The sequence below is a fragment of the Lichenostomus cassidix genome, chromosome 3 (genome assembly GCF_008360975.1).
Source record: "Lichenostomus cassidix isolate B80296 chromosome 3, HeHo_3.0, whole genome shotgun sequence".
NCBI lineage: Eukaryota > Metazoa > Chordata > Aves > Passeriformes > Meliphagidae > Lichenostomus > Lichenostomus cassidix.
This window is the reverse complement of record NC_139483.1, coordinates 90,684,873-90,699,554: the sequence shown is the minus strand read 5'-3', so window position 1 is coordinate 90,699,554 and position 14,682 is coordinate 90,684,873. Positions and strand designations below refer to the sequence as shown.

The 14,682-nt window shown below is 36.4% G+C and overlaps 1 protein-coding gene across 1 annotated transcript in view; it reads right to left on the bottom strand.

The window, feature by feature from the left end:
* Nucleotides 1-14,682, bottom strand: part of CSMD1 (CUB and Sushi multiple domains 1) — a 1,097,029-nt gene that overhangs the window by 536,290 nt on the left and 546,057 nt on the right. The window contains exon 4 of the mRNA XM_085056685.1: nt 2,381-2,575. Within this exon, the coding sequence (XP_084912811.1) occupies nt 2,381-2,575 (195 nt within the window). The remainder of the gene's footprint in view (nt 1-2,380; nt 2,576-14,682) is intronic.

The following is a 14,682-nucleotide window of genomic DNA, read 5'->3' as shown; positions in this document are numbered from 1 at the left end:
GTTTGGTTGTTTCGTTTTCTAATTAACCCTTGCGGTTTTTTTTTTGAGCACAGAAAATTCTAAAATATTTCTTTGCTGTGAGGAATCACATTGTAAGAGCCCTCAGTCACAAGTAACCATTACTGGATAAAAAACCTGTCCTTTGTTGTTCATCCACATGGGTACCAGTAATACTGCCAAGGGCGTAGTAGTAGCATTAAAGGGTGTCCACAGGGCATGAGAATAGGCTGAAGAGAACAGGAGACAAGAGAGGTTTTTCCTTAATTCAAGAAGAAAACTTTGGGTGGGAGTATCAGATTCCAGCAGAACAGCACTTTACTTAGGAGCTGGTGCTGGGCAACAGAGCTTTGACTTCTTTGACCACAGGGTTCTCTTCAAGGAATGACAACAGGAGGGGAGACATAGGATCTGCCTGGCTGAACAGGGCAAGAGTTTTGTCACCCTAGTGGAGACCTCTAAACTAAGTTTGTCATGGACACAGGCCAAAACCTAAAGGTAAATGGGAGAACAGGACCAGAGAAGAGCACAGAGGGACAGGGCAATGGATGTTTCTCTCCCTCCCTCTCACAAAGCAACCTGAAGCCATTTGAAATGCCTGCATGCAACAATGTGCTCCATGGGAAGCACACTGGACAAAGTGGAAGTGTATATACAGTCACACAAGTGTGCTGTTATTGAGATGAGAGACTTAGTGGGACAGTTCACCTGAGTGGAGGGCTGCAACTGATGGACACAGACTCTTAGGAAATGCAGGCGAAAATGAAGAGGTTGCACCCTACTGTTAAGGAAAAATGGAGAGGTTGTACCCTACACCAAGTAGGATCTTGAATTAACATCTGCTGCACTACAGGCAATGAGCTCTTGAGCTCTAGTGGGCTAGAAAGAGAAGGGAAAGTCAAGAGGGAAGCCATAATTGGTGACTATCTGCTACAGGCCATTTGATTAAGTAGCGATCAAAACTGTTAAAGTACTAGACGTTTCCCAGACACAGGGTCTAGTCATCATTGGAGATGATAACCACCCCAATATCTCTGGGGATGGCAGCATAGTAGAGGGCAAGCAATGCCCCAGAAAATGGATGTCACAGGGAATTTTTTTTTTTAATGCAGGTACTGGACAGGCCAACCTGCTGTAGAAGCAAGGAACATTCAGGTAAGTGATATTCAACAGCAGCAGCTGTGGTCACAATAATGACTGGCTGAATATCTTGTGGGAAGTGAGAAAGGCAAGTTACAGAATCAACTCCTTCGATTTCAGCATAGTAGATTTGAACTTATTTGTGAAGTGATGAACAGGATCTCATGGGCTGATGTCTTGAAGGGCACGACTGCCATTCAGACAGACTTTTATGACAGGATTTGACAAGCTGGAAGAACAACAAAAATCTCAGGAAATTCCCAAATAGAAATGCAAAGTCCTATTCCTGGAAGAGGATCATCCCATGCAAAAATTATTTGCCAGGTGGCAGTTCTGACAAAAGGACCTGGAGTCCTGGTGAAACACAAGCTGAGTGTGTGGTGCATGTGGGCAGTATGGAAAGCTCACCTTGTATTGGGTACATGAGGAAGAGCACAACCATCAGCTAAAGAGAGGGAGTTAGGAGTTCATCTGCTTGACACCTAGGAGGCCCCATCTAGAATGCTGTGTCCAGCCTAGGGTCCTTCAGTACCAAAGGACAATGACAGTGACAGTGACAGTCTAGAACAAGCCCAGAGCCCACTAAAATTTCAAGATGGTGGAGACCACAATGTATGAGACAAGAGGATGAAGGAAAAAGATTTTTCAGCCTGGACAAGTGATTTTCTGTGAAAACCTAAAAGCACTGTTTCATTAAGGAAAGAGCCAGAATGGAGCCATAATCTTTTCATAGACCCACAAAAGGAGATGAGGAAATAGACATAATTTGTAAAATTCTAATTTAAATTGGACACAAGAATGAGGGCAGCTGGAAACCATTATAGGTTTCCAGAGAGACTTTAGAATCTCCATCCATGGAGATATTAAATTTTCTACTGGGCAAAACCTGAGCAATCTGATACAACTTTGAAGTTATCTATGCTCCAAGCAGGAGTGAGACTCAAAGGGGCTGGACCACCCTTCAAAGCTTACACCACTGAAGCTTTTTTCCTGGCCAGGCCCTGTCATAAAACTGGTTTAGTTTTGCCCCATGTAAACAGAAAGGAAAAAAGATAAGTAGACAACATCTATCTCTGAACACCAGCTCTAGAGTGTCACTGCTGTAGTTATTATGGATTTAAATGGTGTAGATTTTTAGACAGTGCATTAGTACACTTACATTGAGGGAAAAAAAAACCCTCAAAATAAATTTATTTAATCTGCTGTTTGTATTTAAAAGATACTTCATGTATTCATTTTTTACCTCTGCAGAAAGGAACTGGAAAATCCCATGATGCACCATTCCCAGGACTCACAATACATGTTAACATGGCATGGCCTTCTAGGATGTAACCAGAGATACAGCTATATCGGATTTTATCTCCAATGTTGAACCTCGTCCCATGAAGTACTCCTTTAGGTATTTCTCCTGGGTTGCCACATGTATGACTCGGTAATACTGTCAAAAGAAAGAATGAAATACACTACAGTTAAATTTTGCAGAATAAAATAATAAATACTTGTCCAAAATTATAATTAACTATTTGGCTTTAGTTTTGGTGTTTTGGTTCTTTTTTTTCTATTTTTTTACTTAAACAGTATTCCTTATACAAATAAGGTGAAATTAGGTTATGGAACGTACTTGCACAAAATACATTCATTTATAACAGATGTCATCATTTTCGAAGCTAATTTCAAACTCAGTTCTCAGTTTAACAATCCTTCAAAGAAATTCCTTGAAGATCCATTCTCAAGAAAAGTATCAAATGTATCTTGCTGGTTTTCTCTGAATGAAGTAGAACTTTTTATTTAATTCTCTCTTGTAAATATTGCAAAAATATTCATGCAACATAATTATGGATGCAGGCAGACTAAAGCCCTTTATGTACAGATTCAATTTATGTGGTGAAATAGCAATTTAAAAGAAATAAATAATTTACTGTTCTCTGACAGTAAATTAAAGCCTCAAATATACAAAAAAATATTGATTTTCTGCTTTTTTTTAAGATTAGTTCAGGTTCTAGAAAATAAAATAAGTCATTATTTGGTAAAAGAAACAAAAAATATGAAAGGAATTAAGCACCGATATTGGGAAGATATGAATGGACATATTTTCTTTTTTTTATTGCAGAAACTTACTGTCATTTGTCAATATTAGTTATTTGAAAATGTCTGAATGAGTTATCATTTTAAAGATGGTACTCCCACCTAAAAAAACCCAAAAATATGTGTAGGGGAGGAGGATAATGGAATTGGTTTTGTTCTCAAACTTATTTGAAAGTTATTAATGGCACACCACTCCTTGCATTGAAGGAATTAAAAATTAAAATTCTTTAACTGCCCTTAGAGAAGAACAAATAAGTTCAGGAAGCTGAAATACATCATGAACACAGCGCAGAAGATTAACATGTGCATCAAAGAAATGGTGGTCTGAAAAGCTCACATGCAATTCACCTGTAATTTCAGATTCCACATGTTTGATGAACAAATTCTTTCATCCCATACTTCTCTCTTTCCTTACTCTACCAATTTGCAGAATAAACATAACCATGCCAACCTCTAACCTGCATGTTGGGAGGATTAATGACTCAATACAAGCATACCCTCTGAATGCTGTAAAGCGTTATATCAATATATCAATACTAATTATGCCCCAGTATACCATGTAAGTTCAATTACTGAATGCACACCCTTAATTCATTACTCAGTTAGTCACAATAGCATTTAAATAATACTAATTACACGTAATTTACAACCCAAATTACATAACAAAATTTTGAAAAGGTCAAGAAACATAAAGATAAAAAAATTAAAAGAGAAAAGATTTCCACTTACAGCATCATTTTATTTAAAAAGTACCAAAATAGTCTATAAATATTAGCAAGGAAACAAAAATCACCAAACACTCTAATGAATGACAAATTAAGACATATGTTCTACTAATGTTGCAGATTAAAGATCTCTCTAAATTATGGAAACTACTTAAGGTTGTTATGTAAATAGCCACCAAAGGTAGTAGCAAACAATATGATACATGGTTTATTGCATACTGTTTCCGCACGCTTAACAGAATAGGGTACTTCTTTGGATGTGCTCACTCATGTTGTTCAGAAAGCCAGTGTTTGAACCACATATATGAGAAAGATTGCACATTAAATAAAGTGATTTTAAGACATTGGAATAATTGGAATAAAATAAAGATACTGATTTTTATTCCAAAAAATTGAAAACAGTGATCTATTCTAAGCTACAGCATATATTGCTATGCTATATGCTATTACATGTTTTTTAGCACTATGAAAAACGCTACCTCTCTCTTTTTAATCTTTCCCCTTTTTGCTGCCTTAGTCATAATAGGTTAACACAGGCATTTGTGCAATACAAGTGAAAAAATTCTCTTTTTGATACAAGAGAATACTTAAAAATGAAACAAGAACTTTTTTATATTATTTTCTAATAAAAACATTTTTACAAAGAGCTGTAAAATGAAGTAGTTTTCTCAAAAGATCTGATGCATGGTGCAAAAATTTCTGCAATCCAAAAGCCAGTTTTTATTTTTATGAGTGAGTGCGCTATCAAAAAAGAAAACCAACCAAACAAAAAAAACCCCAAAAAACCAAAACCAACAAAAACCCCTCCATCATTCAAAGCTACTATGATTCGATGATTTCTGGTAAACTGCATTCCCAAGGAAAACACATCACAGAAAATCTACATCTGCCATGTAAGTGACAGCTGTCACTGGCTATTTGTTGAAATTGTATTGCAGCAAGTCAGTCTTGTATCTGTGTAAAGTCTCCTACATTATGATGTTTACTGGCATCTTCTTACCACTACCTCTGCCAAGAACTCCAGAGAAAATGGTACTCAGCATCCTGAAACTGGCACACACTTTACCATAGCCTCCTAAAACCCAGTAAAAGATGAGTGATTTAAGAATGACAGCCATATTCAATAATACATGTAACAGTTCACAAGATTTCACCACTTTTCAAGATCATGCATTCAACTACATTATTTATGTGCTTTTCTAAAACTTTGATTGAAGTATATTGAGATAGATATAGACTTCTATCTGCACAGACTTTACTGCTTCTAGTCCACACCGAAGATGAATTAGCTATTGAAGGTTCCTAACAGTGAACAAAGTAGTTTAATCTTCAGATTATGAGAATTCTAGCTGACCAAAGCTCTCATAGGCATCCATCAAACTTTAAATTAATTGCCAAATTTTCCATAAAAGACCCATATTTGTCTGTAGAGTTACTGAGGTCGGCTGTCAATAAGATTGCAGTCACAGGCCCTTGATTCATTAAATAATTTGATGTTCACTGTGTACTGAAAATTATTATAAACTATATTACACTGAAGCACCTAAGGTAATAGATTTTTTTATATAGAGCTAACATTAGAGTGTTCTCACCATGCTTCATGTAATTTTTTTTTCACCCAAGTAATTTCCAAGTTTGGGAAAAAAAGTAATTATAGCGTTTGAAAAAGAATCTGTTTAGTCTTAGTATTTAGTCTTGGCAAAAATATACATAGTGGGATAGCCAAGGGTCTCTTTTTCTGATGATTTCCTCCCCAAGTGTATATCTTCACAATTGTAACAGACATAAAAACATGTGTAGACTTCACTTCCTAGCACAGATCAATTTGTAGCACTGTTTATTAATTAAGATTTATTAGTGAAATTAAGCTAAAAGATAGGCCTTCCTCACACATTACCTCTATCTTCCCAGACAGAAGAAATGTTTAACAAATGCACATGATCAAAATCCATAATGCAAAAAATTAATGATCTAAACTAACGAAGATTTAACTTTCTATTTAAACTAACTATGCATGCTACATCTTTATATTTTTCAGAAAAGCATTCAAAACATTATAATCTATGCAATAACGTAATGCTATAATGCTGTAATGTAATAATATTCATTATCAAACAGAAGCAAAAGGCAACAATACAGCAGGACTGTAAAAAATGGCAGCTTGGTGATATATGAATTTTCAAAAAAAGGTTATCAAATAAACTCATATTTACCCATTCTTAGATGACATGTATCAGATTATTTACCCAGCTTTCTCAAGACTCTTCCTAAGGCTAAGATCCATTTATATTTGCAACACTGGCCAATTGAAAGAATAGTTTCAGCACCTTAAGCACAGTAATCCTTTGCTTTCACTTTTGAAGGGTTTCCTTCATTTTTTTCTTTTTTATATATTAGACTTCATAATCTACCTCTTTCTGATTTATCGCAACAGAGAAATCACCTAAAATTAAACAGCAGTGGTTGATAATGAAAAAAAACAACAAACCAAAATACAAATGGTAGCTGTCACTGAACTGAATAAACTTTTGAAGGTCTATTCCACCCAAGTTGTTTTACTATGGTGTCTATACTAGAATGCAAAAATCTCTAAATATGCAATAAGCGATGCCTATATGTTTTTCAGGTGTTCACTTCAAACAGTGCCACTGCACTGCCACTTCATGGCATCATGCCAGCCACTGACAACATAATGTCCTGATTTGGCAAGATTTTTTCTTTTTCTATTTTGGTTTAAGAGGTTAAATTAGACAAAGATACTTTCTGAAAAATCCTGAAGGATTTAAGGTCTCTGGCAGCCCAACTCCTATTAACTGTTCCATGAGTAAGACATTTGGATTTGAAACCAGCTATAAAACTCTGAAAATTAATTTCCCAACCTTTACTGAAGTTAGTATTCAGAGGCTCAATTTGACAATAATTTACAGGAGAAATAACAGATTTCTCTTTTTTTTTCAGATGTCACAATCATCAACTAGATTGCAAAGATCACCTAGAGGCCTTAGCAGCAAAAAGCTCAAACTGCTTATGTCAGTTTAAATAATGTCAATTTCACCCTTCTGTGAACCATTTGCTCAGCTTATATTGGCCACACACAGCAGTTGGAACTTGACAGCAACAATTCAGAAAGCAGCTTAACACCAATTAAGAAAAACAGGAAGGTATAACAAGAAAGAAAAGGAACTAAGTAAACGTTTTTCCTCTTTTTATTTCAATATCTTCACATGACTTTAGAATGATATATTCTATTTGTTATTCTTCCTGTTGTTACTGAAACAGCTGGAAAAGTTTTCCATGTTGCACTTAAGTTTAGCCAACTGTAAACTTGCTGACTTTTTGCTGTTCCATAGTCCCTCTACTACAGTCCCCAAAATTACTTTAAATTAGTGCCACAAGCAAAACCACACACAAAGGAAAAAGCATAAGTTAGGAGGAAGTCAGACAGTCCCTTGATACCAGTGACACCTTTGGAATTACAGCACTGGGAGGAACTTCAGAAGCTCTGTGGAGAAAATCAGGGTTTCAGAAAATCTCAAGGTGTATGTCAAGATGTTCAATAGGTGTGAGGCACAGCCCATGACACCCTGCCCACATGGCTACAGTAAGAGTTGTATTGTGCCATTTCATGCACAAATAGAAGACAAAGTTCTTTTGTGCTGAGCTGGTCTCTCCATTACTGGTGCCTTGGGCTTTTTAATTCCCAGATACAAGACTTTGGATTTCTCTTCATTGAGCTTTATGAGATTTCTGGTTGCTTATTTCTAGATCCTTTGAAGATCCCTATGAAGGGCAGTCCAACCATCCAGTATATGAGCCATTCTTCCAAGCTTTCTATCCCCCAGAAGCTTGCTGATCATGCACTCTGTTGTCCAGGTCATTAATGAAGATATTCAACACCCCTGGGCCAAATAACAACCTGTTTTGTACTTGAGCAGTGATGGACTTCCAGCGAGCTGAGTACCTTTTCCAGGTTTTAACTTTCAGTTCAACAGTGGACTGGAAGAGCTAATGTGGAGTCACTAAGGGTAAATCATGCACAGAGTTCTCACCTTTATTCACCCCAAAATGAAATGAGGAAATTTTTCTCAATTCTAGAGTTATCAATAATCATGGTCAGAATCTACTACTAGAAGGTAAGCACCAAATTGTTTGTCATTGGCACGTGAGCGCATACACACACCCATGCAGACACAACTAACCTTTGAAAGCTTGAGTCTGCAAGTTACCTAACATCAAATGTACATCCTTCTTAAAAATTATTTCCTCAAAAATTAATGGATTTCATTAGGTTTACTCTAGGGGAGGGAAAAGTTCACTCACAGAAACAAAAATATACAAAGTGCAAGTTCGTGGAATACTTGATAATTAAGCCATATTTACACCACAAGGTGTCAAATGCAATGTTTAAGGGTCTATGTGGCACAGATATATACATATTGCAGCATCCAACATGGCCCTCTATATATCTGCTGGCAACGTTTTTGTTCAGACTGTCTTTATTTGGCCTACTTGCAAATTTTATCTTAAAATAATCCAAACAAACAAAACAAAAACCCACAGCCTTATTTGCTACAGAAATAAAGCTGTTAAATTTTTTTTTTGGTCATATTTTTCATACAATCCCAGGATCAGAAGAAAGATCTTTTATGTTACGTGCTAATGTCCATATTTGTGCACACATAAATTATTGCAATATTTTCTAGATAAAATGCTTAGATTGCATCACTTTTGAAAGATACCTCTTTCCTGTTTTACAAGCATTTACCCAACTATGTCAGTCCATCTCTGAGGACATGCAAAATTGTATTGGATTGAAAGCTATGAAAATCATTTAGGGGTATACAGCAACTTTAATACATCTTTCACATTAAGATTGATATTTTAATTTTCTTTTGCAGGTAATAACCAAAGATTGATGGATTTTATTTTTAGTGTGTTTACTTTTATTATGTAATAAATGTCTTGCTGTTGGTTATAAAACCATGAAAGTCAATATTGCACAAACAATGCCAGAAAACTCTCAAGTGCAAAGGCAATCTGAAGTTAGAGCTAAAACTTTCGATTTCCTCATACTTATTTTGCCTCAGCTGTACTACACACTTTCCTAGGTGAACTGAGATCAGCAAGCAATTTTTCAAGTTCTTAGATCTCTCTTCTTGAAAGAGTAGAACAAGTGGAGCATGACAGTCCGAACCAAGGCTATAAAAAGCATTTGAGGCTGTGCAAAATTTACAATCAGAAACTTTGCCATCTATCAGAAATCAAAAGTAATTAGTCATCTTAAAAATATCAAAATAATTCCCTTACATCTCCTCGAAAATGTTCAGTGTATTCTATGGTCTGTCTTCCGATGACCGTACTGACAAACTGGAAGTGTGTAGAGTATTTGCCCTTTGCATTCTGAGAAAGACCTTCTGGCAATGAAGGAACCCCTGCTTTCTCAGCTTTCCTTCCACAGCATTACTTCCAAACTGTCAAAAACAAAAATGTAATTGGAAGACTACCTCTAGTTCATCATCTCATGTATGATAACAAACAAACCCAAGAAAATACCATTTTGAACCTGACCACTTGAGGAACCCATTTGACAAAAGACCTACATTCATAAAAACGAGTCCATCCTGTCCTTGAAAGCCCAGGGGACATGAGGGTAAAACCAACAATATCTCTGTGTGTTAAATGAGGCACTTACCAAGCAAAATTATAAGTACAAGAAACTGTTATGACTTTATCTGGAGACCTGCATACAAATCTGATTACCCATGTTCAAATTAGAGTAATTGAATATGAAGTAAATGCAGAGCAGGACTCCTTAAGCGATCAAGAGCTCAAGAGCTTTTGGGAGGACACCGGAAGATTTTTACAGCCACAATCTAAGAAATGAATACTGAAATGCAGTCACTGGAAGTCAAACACCAGGTCATAAGAAATATTGTACCAGCTGAAGGCAAGGCTGGGAAAAAAATGGAGAACAAATCACAATTACAAGCAGGTTGAAAATGAGAAGCTTTCTTAGTGGAACAATAAACTGTAGGGTAGTTTCTATACAGTCATATAGAGAGAAGAGACTGGGGGTAGTATGACTAGTTTGAAGCTCACCTAAATTTATAAAACAACTTTAAATAACAGTCTATATATCCCTATATATTAAGGAGTTTTATCAATAAATAAAGACACTTCCTCATCTGACTGACATAACTGGAAACAAAAGGTCTAAAAGACCCACTTGCAGATCTCCAATCCTGTCAGACTGCCAACCCACAGCTGTTTGGGTCTGACAACTGAGACACTTAAAATTGAATTTGACAGAGATCAAGAAGTTAATTGACTTCTGACTTTACATGGAAATGCACACTTATTTAAAGATGGAAGACAGGAATGTACCAAGATTATCTTGGTATACTAATATGATGGAAGAAAATATATTGTACAATCAAGATTTTTATGTCCTTGTTACTATTAGAAATGCAGTGGAGCTTGAAAAGATTTACATACATCTTACGCAAATATACATAAATTTTACACATCTAGAAATCTGAAGACTATTTTTTCCTATTATTTGTTTTTCCTGGAATCTGTTGACACATAACTCTGTTTGACCCAGATTGAGAATTATGGTACTAAGATGAAAGAACAAGCTTACACTTATGGAGGGCAAGACAACAAGATACATGCTACAACTGTATAGATGAATTGTGAAGAAAAATATTTCACAAACAGATATTTTCTCTATAGCTTCCAACACTCTCTGCAATGATTGTTGCTTCTAAATAAAATTGGATTTTGAATTATTAAGATCTGCCATACAAGGAAAGGACAGTAATTTTAAGAGAATAAGGCATGAGCTTACTCTTTAATTTTTGAAGTTGCAATAACATTGCATACAAATCTTGTAGATGCACTCCTAATAAGGCTTATTAAATATAATCAAAATGCTTTATGTTTCAGCAAAATACATTCAAGAAGAAAAAATCTTTAAATCTGAACAGATGAAGTTTAATACAAAGTATCTAATCTCCTGCAGTATTTGATAAATACAAACTGTGGAACTCGTATGTACCACATTTCTGTTGTCAAACCTAGCTACTTACAGGTCAGGGAAAACCTTATAGGACTGAGAGATCAGAAAGGAAGTAATGGCAGATTAAGTTTGGAAAAGATCAGTTTCAGTAATAGATACACTACTGATGATTTAATAGAGGCTTATCTTCAGCTAACACCAGCTTGCCATCATATCTGCAAACCCTTATTACTAATGAAAGTAAGACAATAGTCTTTCAAAACCCACTTGTTTCCTTTTCTCTCTTTCTTTCATTTTTTCCTTTCTTTCTTTCACCTTGGTTTGCTCTTTATTGAGATTACACAGAAGCCCCAGGAACAATTTGCCCCAGCTCCAGGAGTACTCCCTGCTCTGGCTAAGGCACTGTGGTAGCTTTTAGCAAAGCTGGACTGTGGGGTCTTGCAAACTTTCCAGAGCCATTCTCTTGTGCTTAACACTTTCATAAGTGCACTCTATTGCACTCAGAGACTTGAAAGTTTATCTTGTTAAAAGACAATCATAAGGCAAAGTTTTAACAGGAATTCAATATGATATACAAGCCTCTTGCCTTTGCCTGTATTTGCAAATGAAAGGTATTAAGACTCGTAGTTAGGTCCTGAAAATGGAGGACAGCAAATGTCATAGCCTCTAACTTTTTCTTCACATCCCTTACTGACATGGTGTCTGGAACAAAAGGCTCTGTCCTGTCATATTCCATGGACAGTGCTAACAGTTGGCGTGGACACAGGTTAAAACCAGACCAGGAGTCTGTATGGATGACAGCACTGCAGTTCTCAAGCCCCATGCTGCATTCCACATCCTTCCAGTTTCCTTCAGGAATGTTAATGGATTTTTTCTCCTCTCCTAGTTCAATACTTCATCTGTTGCCTATGTTAGAAATTCTTGTGATAGCAGAAATTCTGCAGTGCCTTTTTCCACTTTGTCCCCATTTGTTCTTAGAAATAACATCAGAAAGATTTGGGAGTAATGCAGATTTGTGTCTGGTTAGCATTTGCAAGCTCATACTTCAACAAGGGCATCAAGTAACTTGCTCAGTCCTTTGGCAATATGGAAGAAGAGCAATATAAGGGCAGGAGAAGAATCTGCCATCTCAAAAGCTTCACCTCTAGAATAGTTATAAATAGCTTGCTGCCTGGGAAGTCCTCAAGTAACTTACCTTTCAATGTGCAGCACTTTGTGGACCTAAATGGAACAGCATGTATTTTGCACTCCACAGCTACAGCCCGTGAAAAGTTAACATACTTTTGATGAAAATACCAGTTTTAATGAGAGTTTAGAAAGGTGAGAGTTTATAAACTTTCATGACTCAGATGACTTCAGAGGGAAGAAAGCATTCCCCAGTTAACTGGTTTTATGCATCTCTCACAACATACAAAACATGTTTTCTATTTAACCAGCCATGGTGAGGCAGAGAGTGCTCTTTAAAACAGCAAATTCTGTCACCAAACCTCTGTTCTAACACAAAACCATGATTTTCCGTTGCTATTTTCAGTGCTGCCTTGCACTGTCCTCCTGTTTCTTACAACCAGTCTATAAATAAGTGCAAAGAACTGATGTGGCTTTGAAAGGAAGAAAGAAAATCCCTCCAACACATGTAATTTGCATGTTTGGCAGGTTGACTAAGCTGTGGGTGACACCGCTGACATGCTTGTTAGCTGCAGTGTGGGAACAAGAATGAAGAGCATCAAGAAGAAAACAAGTTCAGAGAGCAAAATGAACCATATTATGAAACCACAGTCCAAATTCCTAATGATATCTGCTCTTTATAAAGTAACCCCCTTGCATGGTAGGTAGAAAAAATACCTGGTAAAAGGGGTCATACACAAATGGGAGGAGAAGGGGAAACAAGTATAGAAAGATGGTCAAAACCCCAAATATGCAATTTCACATTATGTAGTTCTTGGTACCTTAATTAATCACAAAAAAAACCCACAAAAAAAAAAAAGAGTATTTTAGAGATTGAATAAACAGGACCTTAACTTGATCTTGGGTTTGGTTTGCTCTTTTTCATAATTTTTTTCCTCAGTAAAATGAAGCAGTATCTTTAGAACTTCTGAAATCTCTGTCATGTAAGTACATATTTTAGCATATATTTATTAGTTGGCAATATGTGATATTTTCAGAAATTATCTGTGGCCCATCAGGAAAATCCATCCTAAAGTGGTTTTGCGTTTGAGTTTGTTTGCAGTTTTTTTATTAGTCGTCAGTTTTGACATGAGAAATCCTAAAAGCTCATTCAAAAGTCCTCAAGCTTGAATCATGCCAGGCTGATGTGCCTGTATATCCATTATGTGTGAGCACTCTGCTAAAAATCCTGCTGCACCAATGGGACTAGGAAGCAGGGGTCTAGAGGAAAAAGTTACTTAAATCCATTGCAAACCTAAATTAAGTACTGTGGTGTTAAAAATGCTTCATTTTGTTTGCATTCTGTATTAAATGACGAGTGGCAGAGTTGCATGATATTCCTTTAACTACATACATAATTCAGAAAAATGAAATAAAAACATTGAACCACAAATGTCACAGATTTAGTCTTCTTATGACGACCTGTGCTTGTTTCCAGAAGAATGAGATTGCTAAGAGTGAAACCTGTAAACATTGTTTACTAAGCAATAACATTGCAAGGAGCTGGCAAGTGGCAGTGAATGGACAGACTTCTCCAGAAATTTCCTCTGAAATATCTGGTGTAAAATGCCCTTGAAATTTCTAAAGCACTTGGATCCCAAGGCTTGAATTTGATTTGCATTAGATCTCAGTAATTCTTACTGAGTGAAGAGTTCCTAATCTGTAGTTACAAATCACAACTTCCCCTTTTTTTTTTTTTAATCTTACCCGCAAACTCATTTTGCACAACTGGCCGTTTGGAGTCCACACAAATAACATTATGCACCCCACTAAAGTCTGTGTTGGTCCAATTTGTAATTTATTTGCTCATTAATGGTCTGATCAACTCTGTAGAGGACTAACTCCCAAGACCATCTGGATCTGGAGATGACACGAGTCTCATCTACCTCTTCTTATGAGATTGTGGCTGTAACTGACACTTGCAGACAGACACTATTAAAAAATCTCCATGCCTTCTCTAACTCTGCCATTCTTTTGGGACTCCAATACCACCAATGTGGTAAAAAACCCCAAAACACAACAGAACAAACTCACTAATTCTTTGCAATGTTTTCATGTACTTGCACATTCTGTCCACCTTGGTTGTCATTATATATTTTAACCATAAGCTCAAAACAGCACATAGAACATCAGAAGATATTTGCATACAACTCAGTTTTGTCACAATCTTGGCAGCTAAATTAGTATTGTGGCTATTTAAACAATGATGCCATCTGTGAGGCTGATGCCATATCAAAGGAAATTTACTGCAATACTTGTTCAATGTGCAGCTAAAGAAGATTGTCTGCTATTATCTGTCTGTAAGATTATTTACTGGAAGCAATGGAAGAGTGTTTAATACTGAAATTGTCCTAGAACTCATTAATTTAATGTTTGTTTCTGTACTACAAGTATGCAGGACAGTAAGGCTGTTCTCTAAATCTTAAAAAAAAACAAACCAAAAACCCAAGCCTCTTCCACTCAAACCCCCAGAAGACTGTTTCACTGGAGATCGTGTTGCACTTCCAGAGACTTCACATACATGTGAGTCACTAGATCAGGATAGGGAGA